General features: G+C 45.2%; 2 protein-coding genes across 6 annotated transcripts in view; one reads left to right on the top strand and one right to left on the bottom strand.

Moving 5' to 3' along the window:
* Nucleotides 1-483: 483 nt before the first annotated feature.
* Nucleotides 484-15095, top strand: ncapd3 (non-SMC condensin II complex, subunit D3). 5 transcript variants are annotated; one of them, XM_048983884.1, is made up of 35 exons: nucleotides 484-1076; nucleotides 1450-1604; nucleotides 1724-1886; nucleotides 2167-2342; nucleotides 2427-2600; nucleotides 3045-3106; nucleotides 3204-3291; nucleotides 3739-3872; nucleotides 4400-4475; nucleotides 4593-4718; nucleotides 5406-5658; nucleotides 5930-5968; nucleotides 6146-6241; nucleotides 6450-6523; nucleotides 6631-6765; nucleotides 6860-7080; nucleotides 7267-7458; nucleotides 7597-7694; nucleotides 7802-7911; nucleotides 8145-8288; nucleotides 8372-8486; nucleotides 9076-9174; nucleotides 9819-10057; nucleotides 10581-10660; nucleotides 11015-11152; nucleotides 11244-11377; nucleotides 11583-11782; nucleotides 12011-12121; nucleotides 12284-12478; nucleotides 13044-13168; nucleotides 13296-13417; nucleotides 13498-13575; nucleotides 13941-14003; nucleotides 14084-14141; nucleotides 14299-15095. In XM_048983884.1, exons 1-35 carry the CDS (start codon nucleotides 1025-1027, stop codon nucleotides 14366-14368), a joined length of 4395 nt encoding a protein of 1464 aa, XP_048839841.1. In that variant the 5' UTR covers nucleotides 484-1024; the 3' UTR covers nucleotides 14369-15095. The 5 variants fall into 5 exon arrangements, with proteins under 5 accessions (XP_048839841.1, XP_048839840.1, XP_048839839.1 ...); XM_048983883.1 differs by having other exon boundaries at nucleotides 1724-1890; nucleotides 2171-2342; nucleotides 13293-13417; XM_048983882.1 differs by having other exon boundaries at nucleotides 485-1076; nucleotides 13293-13417.
* Nucleotides 14497-23649, bottom strand: part of jam3b (junctional adhesion molecule 3b) — a 30561-nt gene continuing 21408 nt past the window's right edge. Inside the window, exons 2-9 of the mRNA XM_048983896.1 lie at nucleotides 20620-20688; nucleotides 20344-20457; nucleotides 19919-20071; nucleotides 19041-19243; nucleotides 18459-18558; nucleotides 18054-18183; nucleotides 17569-17623; nucleotides 14497-17271 (exon numbers count right to left, since the gene is read on the bottom strand). Coding sequence (XP_048839853.1) covers nucleotides 17236-17271; nucleotides 17569-17623; nucleotides 18054-18183; nucleotides 18459-18558; nucleotides 19041-19243; nucleotides 19919-20071; nucleotides 20344-20457; nucleotides 20620-20688 — 860 coding nt within the window. The 3' untranslated portion in view covers nucleotides 14497-17235. The remainder of the gene's footprint in view (nucleotides 17272-17568; nucleotides 17624-18053; nucleotides 18184-18458; nucleotides 18559-19040; nucleotides 19244-19918; nucleotides 20072-20343; nucleotides 20458-20619; nucleotides 20689-23649) is intronic.

Genomic DNA, 23649 nt, shown 5'->3' with positions numbered 1-23649 from the left:
AATAGACAGTTTTTTGTTTTGTTTTGTATTTTTATACTGAATATAGAATTTGAACGTTGCCCTCAATTTTGAGATCACTTCCTGTGACAGGGTGCAGTTCAACTTCAGAGGCGGTAGGAATATGAAGTTTTAGAAGATTTCAAAATAAAAGACAAGTAACGACGCAAGTAAAATCTCATTTTAAAAAATGGGAGCGCATATGAAATATTAGACGTTACTTGACCAAAAGCGATAACAGCGATAACAGCCCTATTTTATACATACGTCTTATATACTGGCAATACAGAATAACATTTTGCCTCATACGGTCCAAATATATATTCAGCATGTGATGTCTTTATTGCAAACATTTCGTTTTCCGTAGGCTACGAAGACATTGTGAGAGAAACTTTTATTTTGATACACATATGCAGCGGTAATAAACAGCATTTCCGTACTGTATGACAGCCGCATTAATTTTTGATTCGCTGAAAATGATCACATGTTGAGAAAGTCCGCAGTTCCTAATGTTTTAATATGCTTGAAAGGACGGTTGAGTTAGGCAATTCCAATTTAAGAGGCTAAATGCTTTATTTATTACTTGTAACCAAATGGAGTGTGTTATTCTGTTTCCAGTTTCATGTGTTTTCGTTAAGCCTGCAGCGACCCGATTTCAATCCCAATTCTGTCCCAAAAAATAGTGTTTTCGGATATTCGTTTGACCTTATGACGGTTTATTAGTACTAATCACACAACAGTGACAACTGTAACTATAATATTATAAAGCAAAGGGAAACCGCCACGTAAAGTTATATATGCAAAAAACTAAATTAATAATATCACAAAAACAAAAATACGAGGCATAAAATGGAGGTGAACGTGGTGTGACGGACTTTGGAAGAATTCATTAACTGGCAATTAAGCAGCAATTAATAAATTCCTCCAAAGTCCATCACACTGGCTTTACATTGGCATCAAGGCCACGGTGTGACACTACGCATGCGCTGGAGCGCTTAGTGTTTTGGCGCGTGGATTCGAAGCAAACATGGAGCTTGTTAGCGCGCTGGATTTACTGAAAATAAAAACCGTTTCAAGAGGTAAGTGGCGTATGTTCAATGCGCTGTTGTGACTGTCGACATCGGAACATTTATCAACAGGCTGCGCAGTTTGGTTAGTGAGTCGTCAAGTGTATTTTATCCTGCCAGCTGTCATTGCTAGCTAGTTAATATTAAGAGCGAAGTCGCGTTGATATTTAATGTGCAGTAATATTTAGGTGGAGTAACTGTAGCACTATTAAGGATCTTATTTTAAGTAAGGTATTTTATATATCGATGTTATTAGCTTTTCTTTAAGGTTGTCATGCTAAAACGTAACTTGACTAGGTGTTTAGCTGACATTCTAGGTAGCAACTTCCGAAAGCCTTGTATATACATTTGATTAATCTGTCTTGTATGTAATTATTCGATGTAGTCTGGGTGGACAGTGTTTGGGGCTTGGAATTCACCGAAGCGGAACCGTTAGATGTGGCTGTTGAAGATGAGCTCATTAGTAATGGGCCCGATGCCTTCAGAACTGTTTACAAACTCCTCCTGCCATTTGCGACAGACGGCGAAGGAAACGCCGAAGTAAGTGTGTATATATTTCTCTCCGTATTTAATGATGCTTGAAAGTAACATGTAATTTCAACCGTTGTAATTTACTTCTGTTTTCTTTCCCATTTCCTCCGATGTCACTGATTCCCCAGAATGTTTGGACGGTGTTGGGTGACAGTGGGATTTCTACCCACGCCCTGGTTGCCGTGCTGTCCCACTTCGTGGTTAGACGTAACTTTAAAACTGCTGATCTTACTTATCGGTTGGTTGCGCTGCAGGCAGCTTCACTCTACCTACTGCTTCTAGGAATACCAGGCAAGTTGCTTCATCCATCCATCCATTGTGGGGTTACAGCGACCCCTATAGCTTATCCCGGGAAACACATTGGACAGGATACCAGTTCATTGTGTGGCGTATACTCACACAGTATGGACAACTCGGTTTCCATTTCCTCATTAAGATAATTGTTGTTTCAATGAATATCGGCCTGAATTAAGACATTAGATGGAAGTCCTTTCCATGAAGTATTCTGCATACCTAATGATACCATCACCACAAAGATGGTATCTTCTCACGTGTCTGATTTGCCCCCCAGGTAGTATAGCAAACAAAGTGTTCCACCCAGTTTTGTTTGATGCCTGTCTGGATTTGGCAAAGAAGTGCTGGCCCCAGGATTCAGGCAAGAAGCGCAAGAAAGATGCATTCAAGAGTTCTCAAGGCGTTTCCAAGGGCAGGAAACGGTCAAAACCCCATCGGAAGGACGACGAGGAAGTAAGGGACTCCTCCGGAGTCACATGCTGTGGGACCAGGCCTTTTCTGCCATGCTCTCATTGCTGCGTGTCTCTGTTTCGGCAGGAGATGGAGGCCGACGTGTTTGGGGAAAGCAACGAGGATGAAGAGATGTTGTTCTCTGGCCGAGATCTGCTGGAGATCAGGAATGGAATTGTCCTCCTTGTGAAAACTCTCCTGAAGCTCCTGACGAGATTTTCCCTGAAAGACAAGCCCCAGTGTGTTCTGAAGTGTGCCAAGGTATGTGTGCCTTTTACCCCTCATTCAGGCAGAAGAAGCGCAGTAAAGCCATTTTGGAGCTTGACACTCGGTTGGAAAAACACCTCAACCGCGTTGGCATTTATAAAGGGAAGCAGTCAGTTACAGTGTATAGGTAATTATTTGTAACTGTGGCCTGAAAGGTACTATCTCATTATTTTGCAACCAGTAGTGTTGTGGCTGGGGAAATGATGCGAACATTCCTAGGTCAAACTGTAGGTGGTGCCACATTGTAGTACCAGGAAATAACGTCCAGATGAATAAATGGTTGTGCATTGTATTGGCATAATCAGACACAAAATAAACTATGTGAATGATTGCCTCTTTTGTCCTGCTCTTGCTGCTGTCTCATGATGTGTGACTAGACCCTTGAAATGGTTTTGGTGGTGTAAATTGTATTTTTTGTGCCAATTACTTTTTGTTTAGATTTTCACTCAGCTCACCCATTTCGAGCCAGTGATTGGCGAACTCACGTTTGAGAAGGAACCGTGAGTAATCCCATGTTCTGTGTTGAAAGGGCAGTTGGGAGCTCTTATGCATTAAAAAACAGTTTATTGATGCATTTAAAAAAATTTTTTTTTATAGGGTCATTGATGACATGGGAATGTTGCCGGAGTTGGCCTACCATGGGCTGAAACTTCTCTGTTTGCCAAAGCAAGGAGATGGGACTGAGGTACATAATTATATTTAAATTGTGTTTCTTTAAATTTGTATGCAGTTTAATGATTTCAATTGCCTACATCTGTCTTTAGAAATGCTTTATTTGGGATTTTTCTGTCCAGTCTTACAAATTACCAGAAAATTTGCAAATATGCTCTTCCTGCTAGTTATAATTGAAATTATTTTTATGCACTCCTACTACGTACTATTTTGTTTATAACGTAATGGTTTTGTTTATTTCCACTCACTGTTTTTTTTAATGCTCCTCAGCTGTTCATAATGTTCTCATCCAGATTACTGCTTTTCTTCATGAGTTTCCACATGGAATTTCATTGAGACAGTGAAGGTGTCTTGTGTCTTAAAAGCCGATTTTTTTTTTTTTTTTTTTTTTTTTTTTTTTTTTTTTTTTTTACATTCACATGTGATTTCGTTTCTGCCCGCCCCATTTGCATTGCTTTAGGCTGTGAAGCTGGTCTTCCACAGACTCCTCTACGTGTTGCTCATGATGAGTGAAGGAGATTCGTCTCGCCCTTCGCTGCTGGTTCCCGGGGCGGCCGTGTTTACCGCCCGAGATCAGGCTATTAAATTTGTATGGTGAGGGACGCTGCTGAATCTTCACTCCTTTTCATTTTATCTATCTTGTTATGGGGGGGGTGGGTGTGTCCCTCAGTGGGTTAGAACACTGTGCCTGTGATCAGAAGGTCAGCAGTTCAACTCTCACAGTCAGCAGAGTGACTTCGCCGTCGGTCCCTCATGTCAGACTCAATTGCTGCAGGGACTGTATCCTTTCAATTGCATGTTGCGTTTGTGAAGTAAAGATGTTGAAATTGTAGTTTATTTACATCAGTATATTTTGAAGTATTTTACCAATCTGTATATTTAGCTTTGTTTGTACCTTTTTATTTCATGTGTACCTTAATTATCGTTCCCCCTTTTTTAATGCATCTTTTTAATATCAGAATATCAATGATGATTTACCTCTGGCGATGTAAGTTCTGGAGAAGTGGCATCTGAACTCATGTGTTTAAGCCATCAAAATATCTAGGCTAATCTAAGAAGTTGGCTATTTAGGCCCCTCTGCTATTCTGATGGGTAACTGCTCTCCGTGTTTTTCCTCACAGCCATATTGTCGACGAGCTGAAAGAAGTCGTTGTTCTGCCGACCCTTTGCATCCTGCTCCAACACATCTGCGTGCAGGTAGGCAGGGCAGGCTGGTGTTTTATCACCTCCATAAAACTGTCCCGACTCTGCCAGACACGGTCTTATCCCCCTGCCAAAAGGTACTCGATGACCGAGCATTTTCTTGGCCTGCAGATGGTTGACAAGGTGGAGTATCGCAGCAGTGGAGCACAGACCGTGGTGAAACTGCTGGCCAAAATGCCCTGTGCTAAATACGCCTCCTTCATGCAGTGGCTCCATGCCTTCTCCTTACACTCAAAGGTGAATTCCTGGCTCCATATTTCTGTGCTCATCTGTCCTCGTCATTGCCAGTACACATGTATGGGCAGTATGCAACGCGTGTAAATCCGGACTTGCATAAAACACATCCAGACTTCAGTGTTTTACAGAAGTGTTCATGCAAAAAAGCAACTCTGAAAATATCTTCTAACTTTATTTCCTTGTTTTATTTAATATATTCTTTGGTACATGTCACTAGTGTATTTCTGGTTTGTTCTTTGCTATAAGGTGTCTTGAATGGTATGCAGTAAAATTGAACTTCTCTCTGGGTTTGTAGAACAGATTACTTCTGAGAGCAGTGAACCGCCTGTACAATAATAGTTTCAGTGTTATGTTAATCCCCAATGTCTTCCAAAGAGGCTTGATAAGAATTCTCACTGTTCTAGGATTTGATAACAAGTTTTTGTTTTACCTTTATGCTACCAGTCAAAAGATTTTTGCATGCACTGAGATTTTCTACATTTGCATGTCACTCACTTAACATTTACCAAAAATACACTAAATATTGCACCAGAACAAATTCCTCTGTAAACTGCCCTGGAGTAATAATGTGCTTCTAATTCAAATGAGGCAAATAGTACATGACAGGATACAACCTAGGGCCATTTAGTAAAGTGTATATACTGATCTAGTACGTACATGTTATAGGAAGTCTGTGTTTTCTGGCAGGTTGTGCGCAGGATGTTCGCCCTAGACGTGGCGATGGCCCTGATCGAGCAGCCCGAACGCCAGCCTGAGTCCTCCCTGTCTCCAGAGGAGGCCATCTTCCTGCAGCACAAGTTCCTGGTCCAAGTAATGGTGTTTGGGCGGCGTTCGGACCGGGCACCCTCGGTGCGAGGCCACGCCCTCTCCTGCCTGGCTCGGTGTCTGGAGCTGCAGTCTCCCAACACGGTGGAGAACATCCAGGAGCTCTTCTCAGCCAGTGAGCATCCTGATCTCACGCTGGTGTCCCCAACCCCACAATATGAGAGGACATTCGGAGCAGATGTGTGTAGAAATCGCTAGAGGCTTTTCCCACAGATATAAACCGTCCTGCTTCTGCTGCTCACTCTTGTCCTTTGGACCAAGAATGGCTTACTTTTTGAGGCATGAACACCATTCTGTATAAATGTTTTTGATAAGCATAGGCTTGACTTGGTCTGTGTGTGTGTATGTATGTATGTAATATAATATAATTATCTGGATGTTTTCAGCTTCTGCACAGACTGTTCTTGAGACAGAAGGCTGTGAGGGTAAGTTCCTTTTAAGTCATATATATATATTTTTTTTTATTCAATGTTTTGTCAGAGCAGACTAAAAAAACGCATGTGTGGTTAATGATGTTTTTGTTTATTTAGCCCAAAGTAAACTGCAGTTCAGTCTCTTGAATTCCGCAGTGTTTCTCTGTTTTCATTTGACTTCTGTTTCAGTCACCAGTAACGTCCATGAGACGAACTTGCAAAAGATGGGCATAAACTTCAAAACCATAGAGATGACTGGAAAGGGGGAAGTGACCACTTTTGAATGTAAGGTTCTCGAGTCGTCAGTACAGCGTGAATGGATGGAAAAACGTTTTATAGGCCCAGTCTTCTGGTAAAATATAATTTGCTGGTATGTGATCCGGCCGAATGATTTGACCGTCATCTAACGCCCTGGTGATTATTGCAGATGCACGATGTGATATCGCTCAGCCCTAGTAAATTAGTGTATAATAGTCAATCCGCTTCCACACAGCAAAAGAGACGATGGCTTTGCTGAAGAGACGCTCAAGCGATGAGAAGACCAATGTGAGGAAGTCTGCCTTGCAGGTGAAGCCTCCTGGATCACCATGGATTCAGAAGCCAGGAGAACCTTACCAGATGTCTGACCTTTTTTATTTTTATTTCATCATTCAAAACACAACTGCTCTATCCAGGCACTGATGGGTCTTCTGAAGCACAGCGTGATCCCTTGCACCCAGGAGAACCTGGCCATCCTGTCAGACCGCTGTCGGGACCCTGCTGTCTCCGTGAAAAAGAAGGCCCTCCAGTGTCTCATGGACCTTCTTGCTGTGAGTGCCCCATCCGCCACTATGCTGCTACCTTGGGTTTGGTGCCTCTCAGTTCACACGGTCTTCTCATGGGTCTGGTCTTCATTGTGCCAAGGCTTTGCCTGGGTCCAGTCTGGTGCAGATGGCCTGGCTGAGGGGAGTGGTTCCCGCAATCGTTGATTCTGAGAGCTCCGTCCAGGAGAAGGCCCTGGAGTGCCTGGACCAGGCCATAATTGGCCAGATTAAGAGTGGTGGCACTTACAGTAACCAGCATGTCTCACAGAAGCTAGCCTGGGACTTGCTTGGGCTACTGTGCGGAGAGAGCCAGGACCTTGGGTAAGTGGGGTTCCTTGCTGTGGTCCTACTTGTCGTATCTAAGAGCTATATTTTCCCAACCTAATTTTTTAATTACACATCTTTTATTGATCTTCATCCAGCATTCTATGAGGTGGCATTCGTTGTTTTTGAAGTTCTTGAGAAAGCATGGAATTGCCTTTCCGTTAGCTTTTTTCTCTTTGTCAGCCGTTACTTCAGCAAGGCCTTCGTCATTTGGTCCAAGCAGAATAAGTTCCCCTCTGCTTTTGTCAACCACCTGATCTCCCACACGGGGCTGGAACACGCCTCAGCTGCCTGGCTGCTGCTCTCCAAGGTGTCAGGTTCCTGCTCCAGGCTCAACTATGGCAAGATCCTGGATGCTTGGGATGAAATGATTAGGTATGCATCTCCAGACTGTCTATCTTGCGTCCTCTTCATTATCTGATGGTACCCCCCCCCCCCCCCTCCAAAATACAACACAAAACCACATGTCTGTTCCCTAATGGCATTTCCTGTATTTGTGTGTGTTTACCTTAGGACAAGCAATGTTCCAGTTTCCACGTCTTGTGACATCCTGTGCGTGATCGGGAACATCGCCGCACATCTTAATGACGAAACAAAGAGCAGGATCGTGGGTGTGTTACTAATCAAGATCTCGCTTTCTTGGGAGAAGGGAATGAACGCATCATAGATCATGCCGTGCTGTTTCCTGCCCACCCCTGCTGTCCTCCCCCCACTCCAGACGATATCATGAAGTGGCTGAAGAGTTTCGAAGTGCCCCTAGAGATCATTGGCGCCTCTATAGAGACCCTATTCCAGCTGCTGAAGGTTGAGACGGTCAAGGACACACAGGTCAGCAGGCGCGCAGACACAGACAGCACAGATGGCGAAACTCTTGGGGCACAGAACTTGATAAATGACAACGTGCAAGAGCTATTGAGAAATGGTCGTAAAATAAAATAGAAGAAGCAGCGTGGGGTGTGGCTGAGGTTGAGCCAGTGCTTTCGCCGCTGCTCTCTGGAATTGCATAGGACTGGCTAATGTCACGTCCCATCTGAGTCTTGGGTTCTGTTCCACTTCTCCAGAGGATGCTGAACAAACACTGCGGGGAGCTGGTCTCCATCTGTGAGTCTTACCTATCCAGTGTCATCTTGAACGAAGATGGCCTGCAGAACTTCAACGAAGATTTGGTGGTACGCGCATTCAACAGCTTGACCCCCTACCCTTATGTACGTCTGCATGAGCACATAGAAATAGCGAAGCTCTCTCTGCTGCGTTCCCTACACCCCTCCCTATCGATCTTTCCCAAAAGGTCAAGCACTTGTATACCCTTGGGGTCGCTGCCCTCCAGTGTCCGGCCCAAGTCGGGAAACGCACCTCTCTCCTCGTTCAGTCCATCCTGGCCTCAAACGTCGAGCTCCCGTCGGGTAGGTTGTTGGAAGGTCAGCGTTTTTCCTCACGCTGGGTGTGGGAAATGCGTGGTCAGGCTGCTGCGAGTGGCTCTCACCCCTGGCGTACTCCAAGAGTCTCTGTCCTTCGAATGCTGACTACCAGGTCCGGCTGCAGTTTCCACAACCTGAGCTGTCAGCATATTGAATAGCTGACTGCAGAAATATTGCACTCTGGATATTACGTGAGGAGTAAAATGTCTCTAGTCTTCACTGTTCCAGTACACATGTATTTTTTTTTCTTTTATTATGTACTATTATTCCCTATATTGGGTGTGGTTGAATCATTCCAGTGCAGTTGTTGGTCGGTAAAATATCTTGTATCCTGGCCTCATTCCATCAGTGTTGTTAATGGTTATAGAGATCTAAAGTCAACTGGTCTCCCAGTCGCTCCCAGAACAGTCTGACTCTGCTTTCCCAAAAATCTGTCACTTTGAATAAAAAATAAATTAAATGTAAATATAAGCAAAACTCATGGTTTTAACTGTTTAATCAGTGACCATGCTATCCTACCCATTGGCCCTCAGACTTCAGTGCGGTACAAATCTCGTTGTCGTCTCTCTTCAAGCTGACAACCCGGATGAGCCTCCCGCCACTCAACCCCTATCGCAGTTCAAGGCCTCCTCGTTGCCAACTGTGGTCCGAGCCCATGCCTTCATCACCCTGGGTAAGATCACCTACTGCTGCTTTTCCTTGCATAGCCGCTTGGACTGGTTGTTGCGTGATTAGCTCGTAGTGGAATTTGAGCATTGTGGTAGAAATAAGTATGACTGACTGGTTCGCCATGTTTGTTCAGGGTCGTAGGAAATATGACGGGAATGTTCTGCGTTGCGAGGTCTTCATCCAAGTCTAAATCTTCAAAACGAATGCGGTGACACTTAGACACTTTTTTTTTTTTTTTTTTTTTTTCCTCCTGGTAGTTTGACTGCTGAACAGTGTAACATGGGGTCTCCTGAAAGACATCTAGAGCATCTTATGTCCGGTGTTTGGTCTGTCTGTCCTCATCACACTCTAGTCTCTGCTTTTGCCCTGCCTGAAATGGACAAAAAATGAAACGTTTTTTTTTTTTATATATAATTTCATTTTCTTATCGTTCGATTTTTCACAATTTCCTTCAAAGGCGTGTTTGTTTTTCTTTTGTGACTGGATGAATTGATGGACGGATATTTTCATTCCCAAAGGAAGCTGCAGGCTCTACACAAATGTAGGCCGTTAAAAACAGCAGTTGGCTATCTATGATTCCATGGCGGTTAATGGGGCAGATGGGGTTTGATGCTGCTTGTGTCGCTTCTCCCCCCGGGGGGACGGCAGGCAAGCTGTGTCTGCAGAATGAGGATCTGGCCAAGAGCTGCATCCCGGCACTGGCCCGCGAGCTGGAGGTGAGCACCGAGGTGCCGGTGCGCTGCAACGTGGTGGTGGTCATGTGCGACCTGTGCATGCGCTACACCACCATGGTGGACCGCTACATCCCCAACATCTCGGCCTGCCTGAAGGACCGTGAGCCGCTCATCCGCGAGCAGACCCTCATCCTGCTCACCAACCTCCTTCAGGTGAGGAAGGGAATTGCACAGGGGCGGGGCTACAGGGCTGCTGGCCCCAGCTGGTCTCCCAAGTGCCTCCTCCCCTGTCACTCCAGATTCAGAATGCATCATTGGCTAATGATAAGGTTGGCTTCTCTGCATGAAGTAAGGATGAATACTTATGAGTAAAGCCTGTATTTACTCCAAGATAATAACAGCATGTTGGTCTGCTTTTTTGCCTTAATTATTGTTTTGGTGTAGGGCTGTGGAGTTTATAGTATGCTCCGCTGTAAGGATGATGGTGTTTTGGCTTCACTAATTCTTTAGGGTCATAGTGAGCTCAGACTCCGGTCTGTACCCTTTGCAGAATATTTTGATTATTGGTGTTGGTCAGAATTCCCATATTTGTTAACCATTGAGTTGCGTTGTGTGTCACGGGGCCACTTAATAGAAGAGAGAGTGAAATCCTTAGAAAAGCTATTTAACATGTTATAAGTCAGTGTTTGGTCTTTCTGGCACATTGTGGATGAGTAATGCAGCACGTTGCTCACAGGAGGAGTTTGTGAAGTGGAAGGGCTCACTCTTCTTCCGATTCGTGGCTGTGCTCGTGGACCCCGAGCCTAAGATTGCCAGGTACTGGTCCTGCTTCCGCCACTTGTGGGGTTTAATTTACTGTCTCCTTACTTTCCCTCTTTCACTTCTGTTTGTAGTGTTTCTCCAGGATGGGAAAACCCTGCCGAGCTTTTAATTGACTTCAGGGCTGTCAGTTGGAGATGCTTCGAACGTAGTTTAATGGCTTCCTTGCAGAAAACGGGTTTTCTGAATGCACATATAGCAAGAAATATTTATTTCCGCTCCTTCCTCATCTCCCCGAATGATCAGTTCAGACTCTTAACAGTTTCCATCCCCAGCTCTGTATCTATGTGACATTTCTAGAGCATTTTATGACTGGTCATAGTCTGTTTTTGTCCTCGTCCCCCATCCCAGTCTCTGCGAATTCTGCTTGGTTCATCTGCTCCTCAAAAGGAACCCGACCATGTTCTCTCAGCACTTCATCGAGTGCATTTTCCACTTCAACTCCTACGAGAAGCACGAGAAGTACAACAAGTTTCCGCAAACGGCCAGGTAAGGCCGAGCCCCAGAACTTGCCAACTCGGATGCGCAGCAGATCGGTCGTTCTTTGTGTATAAATTCTCCCGGTGCTGTGGCCTTTCAGAGAGAGAGCCCAGTTTTCTTTGCAAGGAGCGAAAAACAAGGAGAAGAGGATGAAGATCTACAGGTTCCTACTGGAGCACTTCACAGATGAGCAACGCTTCAATATCACCGCCAAAATCAGCCAGACTATTCTTGGTGAGAGTCTGAGATCATATTCATTATTATTACTTAACATATGGAGCGTCTTCTAAAGTTTCATCGCTTGGGTACTGTAAGCTAAACGCCCTTTTCCAGAATATAGTAATGTCTCTCCTGGGAGCTCTTCTAGAGTGTAGACGACCCAAAGCATGTGTCACTTATTCTTGGCTGTGTATGTCCCCATTTCCCCCCTACACCCTAGCAAACTTTGTGGACGGGATACTGCCCCTGGACGCAGAGGGGGCCGAGATTCTGTCGGACGCCTTTGACGTGTTGAGCCTGAAGGAGATTAAGCTTTCGGCCATGCGCAGCCCCGTGGAGAGGGACGAGCAGCAGGATGATGAGCAGCTGGCCATGGCCAACGCTGTCATGCAGGTGGCCCAGAAGAAGCTCATCTCGCAGGTACTGACAACAAGGCCAGATGGAGACCTTGGTGGAGATGGTCCTCACATTTATTACCAAAAATGGGGTTGGAGGTGGGTGGAGATGGATGTGGATCCCAAATTCCCCCCCCCCTCTGGTTCGGTACATTGCTTGGAGGTCATTGCCATCACAGTTGCTGTGAGTTGCTGCTAAAATCCTCCAGAGGGCGCTGTTGATAGTAAAACTGCTGTGGCCTCCATGCTTCAGGTCCAGAAGAAGAATTTCATTGAGAATGTGATTCCTATTATCATTGCGCTGAAAACCATGCTTGAGAAGAAACGCTTCCCAGTGCTGAAGGACCTCATGGGCTACCTGCAGGTAAGCAGAGATGTTTTCTGTCAGTAAGGAGTAACATGGATGAGCAACTGACCTGTGATTTTAAAACATGCCAGTGAATCTTCCGGCTTTCCTCAGATGAACGGTTCATGCAGTTGCCTTATGCAGCAAATGGGCTTTTTTGTGCCTCCCCGCTATCCATAGGTGATGATGCAGGACTACCGCAGTGAGGTGAAGGATTTCTTCGCGGCAGATGAACAGCTGGCCGCCGAGCTGGAGTATGACATGAAGAGGTTTGAAAAGGAGCAGGAGATGGAGCAGCAGATGTCGAGCCGCAGAGTGACTGACTCCCGCCCTGCGAGCACGCTGCCGTCAAACGTCACGGCAGGAGCGGCTCTGGTAATCGCCCGCATTTACACAAACGCGAAATCACTCCTCATCCTTCATCTGTTCAATTTTCCCATACCTGCTCATCTATTGCAAGGTTACAGTGAGCCTGGTGATTATCCCTGGAAGCCTAAGGAAGGGGGACTGTCTGGAAGGTAGAAGAGTCCACATGGGTGGGCTGTCGCTCAGTGGGTTAGGCCTCTGTGCCTCTGACTGGTTTCAATCCCGTCCTCACCAGAATAGTTGCATCTTCATTGGGCTCTAGAACAAGGCCTGTGATGCTCTAGGTCAGGGGTGTCAAACTCCAGTCCTGGGGGGCCGGAGCCCTGTGTAGCTTAGTTCTTTCCCTGTTTCACCATAAATGATTCAGCTCAAGAGCTGTGTGGTAATTAGCACAAGGATTTGAATCAGGTATGTCAAATGAGGGGAAACCCAAGAATGCGCAGGGCTCCGCCCCCCCAGGACTGGAGTTTGACACCTGTGCTCTAGGGGGATTAAATGGCTGATTGGTGGAGAAAGATTGTGCTGTAATCAAATGACCCGATACAAAGAAATGCAGCTTCATGTCTGTCTACAGGCTACTGTTCCCGCATCCCCCAGTCCTTCTGTGGGTAGGACAGTGTTGGCGGTCCAGGCCACACCCCAGATGCCGGGATCTGCCCCCCCCTGCTTCCTTTCCCCGAAAAATGTGGGCTCATCCAGGTGAGCAGACCAAGCGCGCTACCGTAATGTCAAAGAATGCAGTTTTCCAGATGGTCTCGTTTGCCACCACCTTGCATCATGCGGATGGTTACTAGTCCCAGGGTATCGCTCCCCTTTCAAATAGCAGGCGTCAGACTCTCAGCACCAGCGAAGTCCTCAGCAAGGCCCGGACAGCAGCGAGAGCGAGTAGGCTGCTCCAGGGTCGAGCGGGGTCGGCCAGCAACCAGAACACTCCCGTCGATGGTTCAGGTACCGTGCTGTCAGACGAGCTCCACCTAGAGCGCCGTCTGGACAGACTCATCGTGACACTGTTTGTGCTCCGTCCTCAGCAATGATATCCAGGCGTCTTCAGAGTTCCACCACCGGAGACTCTTCTGTTGCCAACCGGGCCATCAGTACTCCGCAAAGTAAATATCAAAGCCCATCTTATGACTGTTCATGCCTCGCATCAGAACATTTATGATTGTGAATTGCATTGAATATTATGAGATGTGGACTGAAGTATCACCTCTAAGAACCTTTTTGAGGTTCCTCCATTTTGGCACAGGAGAGTAAGGCCAAATGACATCATGATGTCCAAGGATGACATCTGAAGAGTGTTAAGAGGAGTTTGGTGCTGCTTAACACAGGTTCCTGTGGTGCTGTTCTAAGAGCAGAATTCTAGGTCTCCCAGCTCAATTTGATGGCCCCAAAGTAACGTTAGTGACACATTTATGCTGTAGATTCACACTACTTACCTATGTATCCCCCCCCCCCCCCCCCCCCCCCCAAGGGAGCATGACTGAGGTGACCTTTGGGGATGGTCTCAGTGTCATCTTCAGTGCCCATGGGACAGGTATGCCCGATGCGTTCTGTGATGCTGTCCGGTTTGCCAGGGTGCGTTTTGGCTCCTCACTCACATCCCTGCTTTAACAGAGCCTAAGTATCCAGGAAACAAGGACAACATGCTTTTCCTGATGTCCCCGGATAAGCCGTGAGTAAACGCTTAATGTTGTGCGTGGGAGAGACGTGAACGACTCGCTGTGGATGTGTGACTGCAGCTCTTCAAAATGGATAGAGGTATCCTCGTCACCCAAAGGATTTCTCTCTGACACCCCCCCCCCCCCCCCCCACTGCTGTTTTCGCTTCAGGCATGCACCTCCCAAACAGTGGAACGTGGAGTCTCCCCTCTGCCGGAAGGCTAGAGGACATCGGCTGTAGGCTGATCCCTCCTGTGGGGTGGAGGGAGAGGGGGGGGTCCCCTCTGTAGGAAATGTAGGTGATGTCCCATTTGTAGACCCGCTTTTATTTTTTTTTTCTCCATGGAGCGTATAAATAAAGACACAATGGCACGCTAGGAGTTAACTTTATTAATCGAAATATACAGTTGGAGAACTCCCACAAGACGTGTACCGGGCCCCAACAGAGTGGACATTTCCAGAGACAAACACGAAAACCAGTAACAGGGAATCGGTGCCCTTTCAGATCTGCAATTTTAATGTCCAAACCAGTAGAGCTGAGTATCGCCGCTGAAATCAACGGGGGGGGTGGTAACATCACCACTGTTAAAGGGTTTGTGGACCTAGCTGACCATTGTTGGTTAGCCCCTGTTAAGGAATTATTTTCCAGTGTTTACTGGTTTCTTTTTTGTATGTTAGAATCTCTTCATCTTTAATAAGTTAAATGTCAGGCGTTCCCTTTTACTGCCTTACTGGAGTTATCCCTTAATCCCAAACATTTGCTCCCTCATTGTCACATTGATTGTGTGTGTGCCAACATGACACAATTTAAAGTTTCACTTCACAATGTATATACCGATTGTGTATGTTGAGTGACTAAGTGAATATGCATGTCTGCTTGTGCATCGGCAAACTAGTGCTACATATTAATAACGATTCACTTTGTTCAGGCACTATTACATAATAAAATCTACTTTTTGAAAGTAAAACCTTTAACCTTTTAATTCTGCAAAAACTAGAATGTTACAGTGGCATTTAGAGAGGATTGTTGAGAGTGGAAAACTAAAACGTAGAAATACAAAATTTAAATGGTTTAATAGCTGGCTGTGGATAGACCAGGACTGTTGCTTAGTAAAGGATTTAGCTTATTCCACAATTTTGATTCTGTGATCCAAATGAATCTCTGATTATTCTTTGTTTCATTTTTGGTTGTGAGATGGGGATGCAAAAATCCCCATAAAATCTGATGCAATAAAAGTTGTAAAAATATAAGGGGAGGTGGGGTGGATACCTATACGATTAGCATGCTACAGGAGTGTAAAGATTCATGAGTCCTAGCAGAGTAATAATCAGCACCGCCAAATACAAGCAGATCTCCGTTTTTGCCTGTAGGTCTCCTGAGCTGGATTGTGTTCGAACCCAGTGCAGCTGGAATAAAAAGGCACTTGAGAGCAGCAGTGTAGCTAATTCGACGGTTAACGTTCTCAGTGCCGTCACAGAAACGCAGAGTGGCGCTCGTCCGCACAACTGTAGGTATACTGTAAAAAAATTAAGTGGCATGAAGACTTGCCTTGCTACCTTTCCTGAAGGTGTCAAACTATGCTAAGGGCTCAGGGTAGGGGTCTTCAACTCTGGTCCTAGAGCGCTACTATCCAGTAGGTTTTCTGTCCCCCTTGGCATCTGATGAGCCACACCTGTTCCTGGTATTTACCTGAGAGCAGGTGTGACTCATCAAAAGCCAGGTAGGATAGAAAACCTACTGGACAGTAGCTCTTCAGTACCGGCGCTGGAGACCCCTGGCTTAGGGTGTACTCCAACAACCGAGTTGAAAATATCTTCCAAGCAGTGTGCCGGTTTCATTTCGAGATTGGAATAGTTCATTAACAGCTAAAATTTTCACGAAGCGGTCCCTGCTCGTGCCAATATGCACCAGCTAAGGCAGATCCTCTCTCTACCACCAGTCGTCCATTGGCTTCCTTAGAACCAAGTAAAGAGCATCATATAGCCTAACCTAGGGATGTGACAACTCGCTTTCCTCTGTTGCCGCGGTACATCTTTTGGGGGCGGGCACTGCTGATTTGCACAGCTAATTTATTTACAACCGATACGACACTTATCAGCCGACAAACAAACCCTGTGTTATATTTCACATAATACTGAAAGTACCTCCAACTAAAAAACAACACACACCAATGTGGATAAATCTGATATTTACAAGATGAACAGCAAACACAGAAGGTCACTTAAATCAAGGATACTCTGCACTGACACCTTTAGTGCTCGACAATGATCTAATACAGTGCTTCAGTATTGTTTTTGGACTATCTACAAGACGTGAGATTTCTTAAAAAATATCAACATATTTAAATCCCAGCAGAAATCAAAAGGTAAGACCATCAATCGAAAACGAAAAGTAAGAACCTGATATGACGATTTACTAATGAAAAGTTGCCTATCTCATTACACATAAATGAAATTGAATACTGAATTGTCACTGAAATGTTGACATCTTCTCACAACCAAATAATAAAAAACATTGGTTTTTAAGTGTTAGTATTTTACAAACATTTAAAAAAGTAAACCTTTTTTATCTATAGACATTTCAAAATATATTCCATCAAAAATAGTTTGACAAATTTTGCTGGTACAAAAAAATGGTTATGTTATACAAATAACAACAGGGTTGAAGTAGCAGTGTTTATCGTATAGATTGGCATTTTAGTCTGGATCTCCTCTAATCTAGTATGTAGGAGGCTTGTTGGCTGTTTTTACTCATTTTTTTGCTCTCGAATTTGCCATCTACGTTTGAGAATAATAAAAACATACCACTACCATAAAGTAGAAGTGAGACTGTAAAATGTTTGTTTTGGTGACAGCGGGGTTTTTACAGGACAAGGAGTACATGGCGATTTATACAGAAGTCGAAGGACATAATTTCAAATCTCGGCTGTTTCTTTTCCAATTCATTACGATGCATTTTTTATTTAATCGGTTTTGCCAGGCAGACTAAGTGTCAGTGGAAGGCGCAAACGTTAGCCACTTGGACGTTGCCACGGGACCCCAGACGTTCAACAAGAGGGTGTGTTGCACCTTGTGTTTAATCTCACATCGGCCACTTCCTCCCCCATCTCAGATGACAAACGAAGATTTGTGCCGGAAATCACCCTGGGGAAGAATGATCAGGAAGAGATCAGATCAACGCTTTACAATTTTTCCCAACCGCCGTGACTACAGATTCCACCACCCACCCATTTTGCATTTTAAAAAAAAAATCTTTGGTCAGAAACGGCATGAATGTCAAGTCACTTGTGGATGGAGTTTGATGAGTTGACCTTTTGTCTAAAGTTGATGTGGCTTGATAAACTGACCTTTAGCTAAAAGCCAGCGTGAAAGCCTGCTGTTGCATTCTACCCACAGTTTACCCCACGAGGGATGGTCAATCCCCAAATCCTGTTCACTTACCTCATCTTCTGTCCTAACATAGTCCACTCCATCTCCTTTGGATGGGGCCTTGTAGCTGTGAGACAGGACAAATAAAGCCAGACAAATGTCACAGCACCCCAATACATGTATCATACCTGAAATATACGGCTATGAAGGACAAGACTGCTTCACTTGGGCAACCAGAAATCATACAAAGGCAATAAAGTAAGATTCAGTACATCTGCAAGTCTGAGGTCATGGTGGAAAGACCCCTGGGTTTCAGTCTTGTGCCAGTTTTCACCCATCTGAAATAAACTCATTGCTATAATTGCAGGCCTAATTTTGCATTTCCTCCAAAAGTCATTTGAACTCAGGCCCTTAAAGTGGTGCTCCTTAAAATGAAAATACTTTTTTTCTAAAGAGGTGCATTTTTCAAAACACCAAGCAACTTTATAGGCCTAAGAATTGTTCAGTTTTACATGCGATCCCTGTTTTTTTTATATCGTTATAATTTCGTCACTCACTTGTTTCCCGTTTGTGTCTGGATTCCGAAGTAGCCCTTTTTGCAAGCGCAGCAAATGCCGACTGTTATACACAAGAGCACGATGACCACCACCAGCACTCCCAATACGATGGCCGTGACATTGATATCATCTGAAAGAGAGCAAGGGGAGAAAAAAAAACATCAACAAGAAGTCTGGGAGACGCCCTCTTATAACAAAACAGTCGGACACTTAGGTGGTCTTAAATTACTGCGTGTCTAAAGTCCAAGAAAATCACATTTCCTGGTGTAACATCAAAGTTATTGTTAGGAAGTTCTTTGACCAGAATTGCGGCTCATCCATGTGTTCATGATTTGTGTCAACAGTTAGCCCTGGAGCTTGGCTAATAGTTTTGGAGGCTCCTGCCACGACAGACGACCCACTTACAGACTTCCATCTTCTGAGGGCCGCACTGTGAGTTTCCTGCCTCATTCTTTGCTCTGCAGTAGTACTCTCCCGCGTCCTCTTTCTTGACGACACTGAACCTCTGCGGACCAAACAAATTAGGAAGACCCGTTAGAAGAGCTCTGCCTCACGGCTCCATGGAGTATGCGGTGGAGTACCGGATACGCGTGATGGGCTACTTTCGGGTCCAGTTTGGGAAGCGCTAGAAAGCTCCTCCCAGGCTGGAGGGGTTGCAGGTTCTGAAGCTCTAGATACAGAAATAAGGCACTCAGGAAGAAATTCTCCTTGGGCAACCTACTGTACCCTCTTTGGAACAGGCTGGAGGTATCATAACTGCAACCTTTAGAAGTGAGTGCAGTAGGTTGGCCGCCCATATGGAACTGCACGAGACAGATCAGCGAGGCCTGGAATGCGAACACGATAACAGCAGATTGCCTACATGGTTTAGACCTCCTGTACATCAACTGTCTCCCTAAAATATCTCAAATGCCCTCCCGTTACCCTTGCTCCACCCAAAGGCCCGCCTTCGCCCCCTCCACATCCCAACAAACCCCGCTCACTGACCAGCGTTCCTGTGCTGGTATCCAGGCTGTAGCTGGAGTTGTAGAATCGGGGATTGCTCTTGGGGTCCAGGGGAAGTTCGTCATTGTTCCGGAACCACTGGTACTGCGGTTTGGGGTATCCCTCGCTCTCCTCGCATCGGAGCTCGGCCGTCTTCCCCACAGGCACCGATGTGGGCACGCTGCATCTGGGAGTCACCGGCTTCACTGCGGAAGACGCCGCAGAAGGTCAGAAATCGAGCCGGCGGACGGCCGGCGACCCCATGGTCCGTGAAGGGCAAATAAAGATCGATGAATCTGCGTGGAAGGGCATCCAAGCACAGATCCCAACTTTGCCAACCCAGCATACTACACCGTCCATGTTTAGCCCCGGTTAAACTCGGATGCGGTTTCAGAGATTTTCCCTATATAGCCCAGAACACGCCTTGGGTGGCAGCCTGTCAGAACGCAGCGCGGGCTCCGGCCAAGAAATGGCGGCCCGGGCAATACGGTGTCAGCTTACAGCGTCACAGGTGGGGGACATTAATACAAATGGATTTCGATGGAAATAACTGAGAAACACACCCCTCGCAAAATGGCTGGGACTCCCACATGTTTACAGGTAAAGGATGGGCTGTCGACTCGCAGGATTCCATAGAAGTTTGCGGGGAGCGTTACTGGCAACGACAAAACTGCAGGAATCTCTTCTGAGAATATATCCGTAATTGGTTGCCCATCTGAATTATTCTGAGCAGCTGAGCTGCAGTTTTAACCTTCGTCGCTATGAGGAGCATCCATGGAAATCCATTTTAATGCCCGACTGGGGTGCACAGACGTCATTATATCGAACGCTACAAAACAAATGAACGTTGAAAAAAGATTTCAAACACGGGACATGCATACCTCTTACAGTAAGGTTGATCAAAATCTCATCAAAAATCTTGTCATCCTTATGGGCGGTGACCTCACACCGGTATTGTGCGGTGTCTGTTCTGGTTGCATTGGTTATAAACAAGGATGCGGGTTCTATGAGTTTCGCTCTGCCCGTTAAATCCCCTGCAGGAAGCAAAAGCAGGTTTAAATAGGTTTTTAGTACGTGCCTTTAAAATCAAACCGTTGACAGCTTCCACAAAAAAAAAGACACATTATTTTCATATCATAAACTTTTCGTATAATTTTATATTTTTCGTATATTTTATGTATCTCATTAAGGTAATTTAACTATGGACTTCAAAGGATGGGAAGCTGAAATGAATAGCAGTGAGCTGCCCCCAAAAGAGGACGGTATGGCAGGACGACACCGATGCTGAGAGGAGTGCTTAGCTTACCTGATACTTCATCTGCGAAATAGACGTAACTGGGTTCGCCATTTTTTATCTTCTTCCATTCAATGCGTGGCTTTTCTGTAATGATGAACTCTATCTTGCACGACAATTCAATGGCTGAAAGAGGAAAAGAACAGGCCGGGTTTGGCGGCGGCACGTGGGAAGGGACACCGGCCCGTATGAAATCGACTCCATCGCAACGGGAAACTTCTGTGGTTTCACTGCAGTCCCGTTACCCGTCTAGCAGCAAAAAACAAAACGGCAATGAGTTTCGCTTACAGCCGAATTCCTCGGTCCATGGTGCAGGATTTTCACTTCTGAGGTTCACCGCCAGGATAGTGACATAGCCTAAAAAGAAAAGCAAACAACTTATAATGTACGACTGTAGTACAGTGGCTAAAACATTATATATATATATATATATATATATATATATATATATATATATATATATATATATATATATATATACATGATCAGTATCCAGTAAATAAATGATACCCGACGAGAACTATTCCATCCAGATGGTTCTCATGAACTTGGTTCATCAAGAGGAGTATGTGAAGTATGCAGATTACCACAGGAATGAGCATCTAAACTCCACGTTAATACCAGAACCTCCCCCCATATCGCTGTGACCTCTGTCTAAACCACGCCCTTTCTGTCTTGCTGACACGATCTACTTGTGTCCATTTTTAGCCCAGTTCTGAAAACAAAACGTATGGAGTGTGTCTGGCTGCGTTTGTCTGCCACCGACGCTGCTGTTTCGTCGGCCTGAAGCAGACCAGCTAGATCAAGGCTGCGCATTCCTGCCCCTGGATCTACCATCCTGGAGATCCTCAATATAGCTGGCATATAATGGCATCTGATGCCGAGATGCTACTGAAGGACCTGATCATCTATCAGGTGTGTCAAATTAGGGCTGCACTCTGCAGGGTGGTAAATCTCCTGGAGCAGAAGTGAGTAGCCGTGGACAAGATCCTTAGCCGCGTCCTGCTCAGCAGCGCTCCTCGTGGTCTGCGGCTAACCCTTATAGCCGACGGCCAGAGCAGCGAGGACATTAATAACCAGCAAATGGCCCCAGATGCGGAATTCTTCCAGAACATTCCAAGTCTGTCTTTTGAGTTCTGCTGCCAGCACGCCTGCATCCACATTCTTGAAGTGACATATATGGTTTGTACAGCACTATGCAACCAACTGCTTTTGGATCTTTTCAGCTCGACGACGGCGCCACGAGACCCAGATGGCGCCGAATGTTGTCCAAAAGAGACCACTTCGTTGAACGAGCAACATCGCCGAAGCAGATGCAGCAGAAATTAACGTCTTTTGTGAGGTCCTCTACAAGATGCATTTCAGCAACTGTAGCCAATTAGTTTATTTTTGGATTATATTGCTTTATATAAAAAGGGTTAGAGTGGTTCGGCTGTGCTTAGCCATTTGAATTCTAGATGTTAACTCGGCAGAAATGGTCAAATTCTTCCATCTTAGACAGTAACATACTACAACAGTCATACTACCAATTAATCTCATTGTAAACTATCAGAATGCCAAAACCACTCCTGCCTAGTCACATTATAGACTGCTCTGTTCAGGGAAAGATCAGGCAAGAGTGTCCTATACTGTCATGTGTCCACTGCAAATGTCACTGTCATGTGTCCACTGCAAATGTCACTGTCATGTGTCCACTGCAAATCTTACACTGTAAAGCTTCACTTTAAAAGTCACCTTAACGCCACCCGTAACAACAATCTAAGATGCTTAGCCAGAAGACCAAAGATAATTGTAAAAGTAATCCAAACAAATATTCCATTTTCCCAGCTTTTCAAATCTCATCTCTGATATCCACATTTTTTGATAGCAAAACAGGTGTTTGCATTCAGGACTTAATTGGATTTTCAATATGCAATGTGTTTTTCACATGATGTAAAAAGGAATGGTAAGAAAAAAAAGATGATTAATCACTATAAATCCTAAGTTTTTACCTGACAGATGTATTAATATACAGAAAGGGCTCTTCACATTCAACATAAAAACACTAAGAGCTATGCCACTTAACTCAAGTATCACCCAAGAATAATCTTTCATTACTATTATTAAGCTGATTTCACTCATCTGATTTCATTGTAACTAAGCAACCAGACATCAGATGGTAACAGAATACTGGGAGATACTGTGAGCCCTAATTAAATTAGCTATGTCACTTATCGTGTTATCCGACTGCCATTCATCTGATAATAACTGTGAGATATGTATCTTAACAACACCCGGTTTGGACGAAACACAATAATGAGAGACCTAATTGCATCTTAACGTGTTTTTATATCTCTCCATGTGAAAACAATCCGTTCCAAAAATGTGCCGGTCCTCGGTATGCAGATAGATGGCTTCGGATTTCACATATCGGTGTTTTGCTCTGCCTTCTCACCATAATCTAAGGCACATGTGGATCACTGAAAAACACACCCGGGCTCATAAATACATTATAATTAATATGAAGTACAGTCAATGTTTACAAACGACTTCGATTAGCGTTTTCAGCCCATTTATAGCATTGACACCTCCCATCCTTAAATGTCGCTACATTCCCCCCAAACCTGTTACTAAGTCAGACACGGACATGTCTTCCAGTGCTTCACAGGTCAGACTGTCGACTCGGTGTTAGCATAGCAACGAGGCTTAAGTTAGCTTGACATTCAGCTAAAAGGTTGCAAAGCTCGTGTGGGATCCCGTGTTGCTCAGGGGGACATACAAAAAAAACCTCAATCGGAATGAATATCGTCATGGTTTACAAGCCCCATGCTTAGAGTATGTTTACAAGGCTCTCGCTGAAGTACAATCCAAGTTGCTATCTGCAAACCCACACCGATCCACACGTCTTACACTAGGACAAAACAAGGTTGTACTTGTAATGTGTGTCTAAGGATCCAATAGACTTTCGTCTAGCGGCGCTAGGGGGCTCAAGGCTAGGTTCTGCAAGTGAGGTCACATGTAGGAGGGGCTAAGGGCTGCCGACGTGCCGTCCAAATGATGACATCCTCCTCAGGCTCACGGTACCCAGCTGCTGCTCTGAAACAGCCTGCTGGCACTACGAACACTGCTACAGTTACCCAACCGGCGGGAAGTGATGATGAATGCCTGGCGGGTGGCAGGTGCCTCCTGCCTCCTTCTTCCTTCCACCGCCACATCCTGCGGCCAGATGTCCCTGTCATCCTGAGCTCGGTCTTGGGAAAGGATGTCTGGTCGGGGCTTGCGAGGGAGGGAGAGCTCACACAATGCATAGACACCCTCCCAAGTAGTCGCTGTAGCAAG

Source organism: Brienomyrus brachyistius, chromosome 18 (assembly GCF_023856365.1).
Source record: "Brienomyrus brachyistius isolate T26 chromosome 18, BBRACH_0.4, whole genome shotgun sequence".
Taxonomy (NCBI): domain Eukaryota; kingdom Metazoa; phylum Chordata; class Actinopteri; order Osteoglossiformes; family Mormyridae; genus Brienomyrus; species Brienomyrus brachyistius.
This window is presented reverse-complemented; position numbering and strand designations above follow the sequence as displayed.

Excerpts from the sequence above, each read along its gene's own strand:
- ncapd3 (XM_048983883.1), top strand. The coding sequence starts at position 1,025 with ATGGAGCTTGTTAGCGCGCTGGATTTACTGAAAATAAAAACCGTTTCA. Across the intron at positions 1,891-2,170 it reads CTTCTAGGAATACCAGGCAA|TATAGCAAACAAAGTGTTCC; the intron begins GTTGCTTCATCC and ends CCCCCCAGGTAG. Across the intron at positions 3,107-3,203 it reads CTCACGTTTGAGAAGGAACC|GGTCATTGATGACATGGGAA; the intron begins GTGAGTAATCCC and ends TTTTTTTTATAG.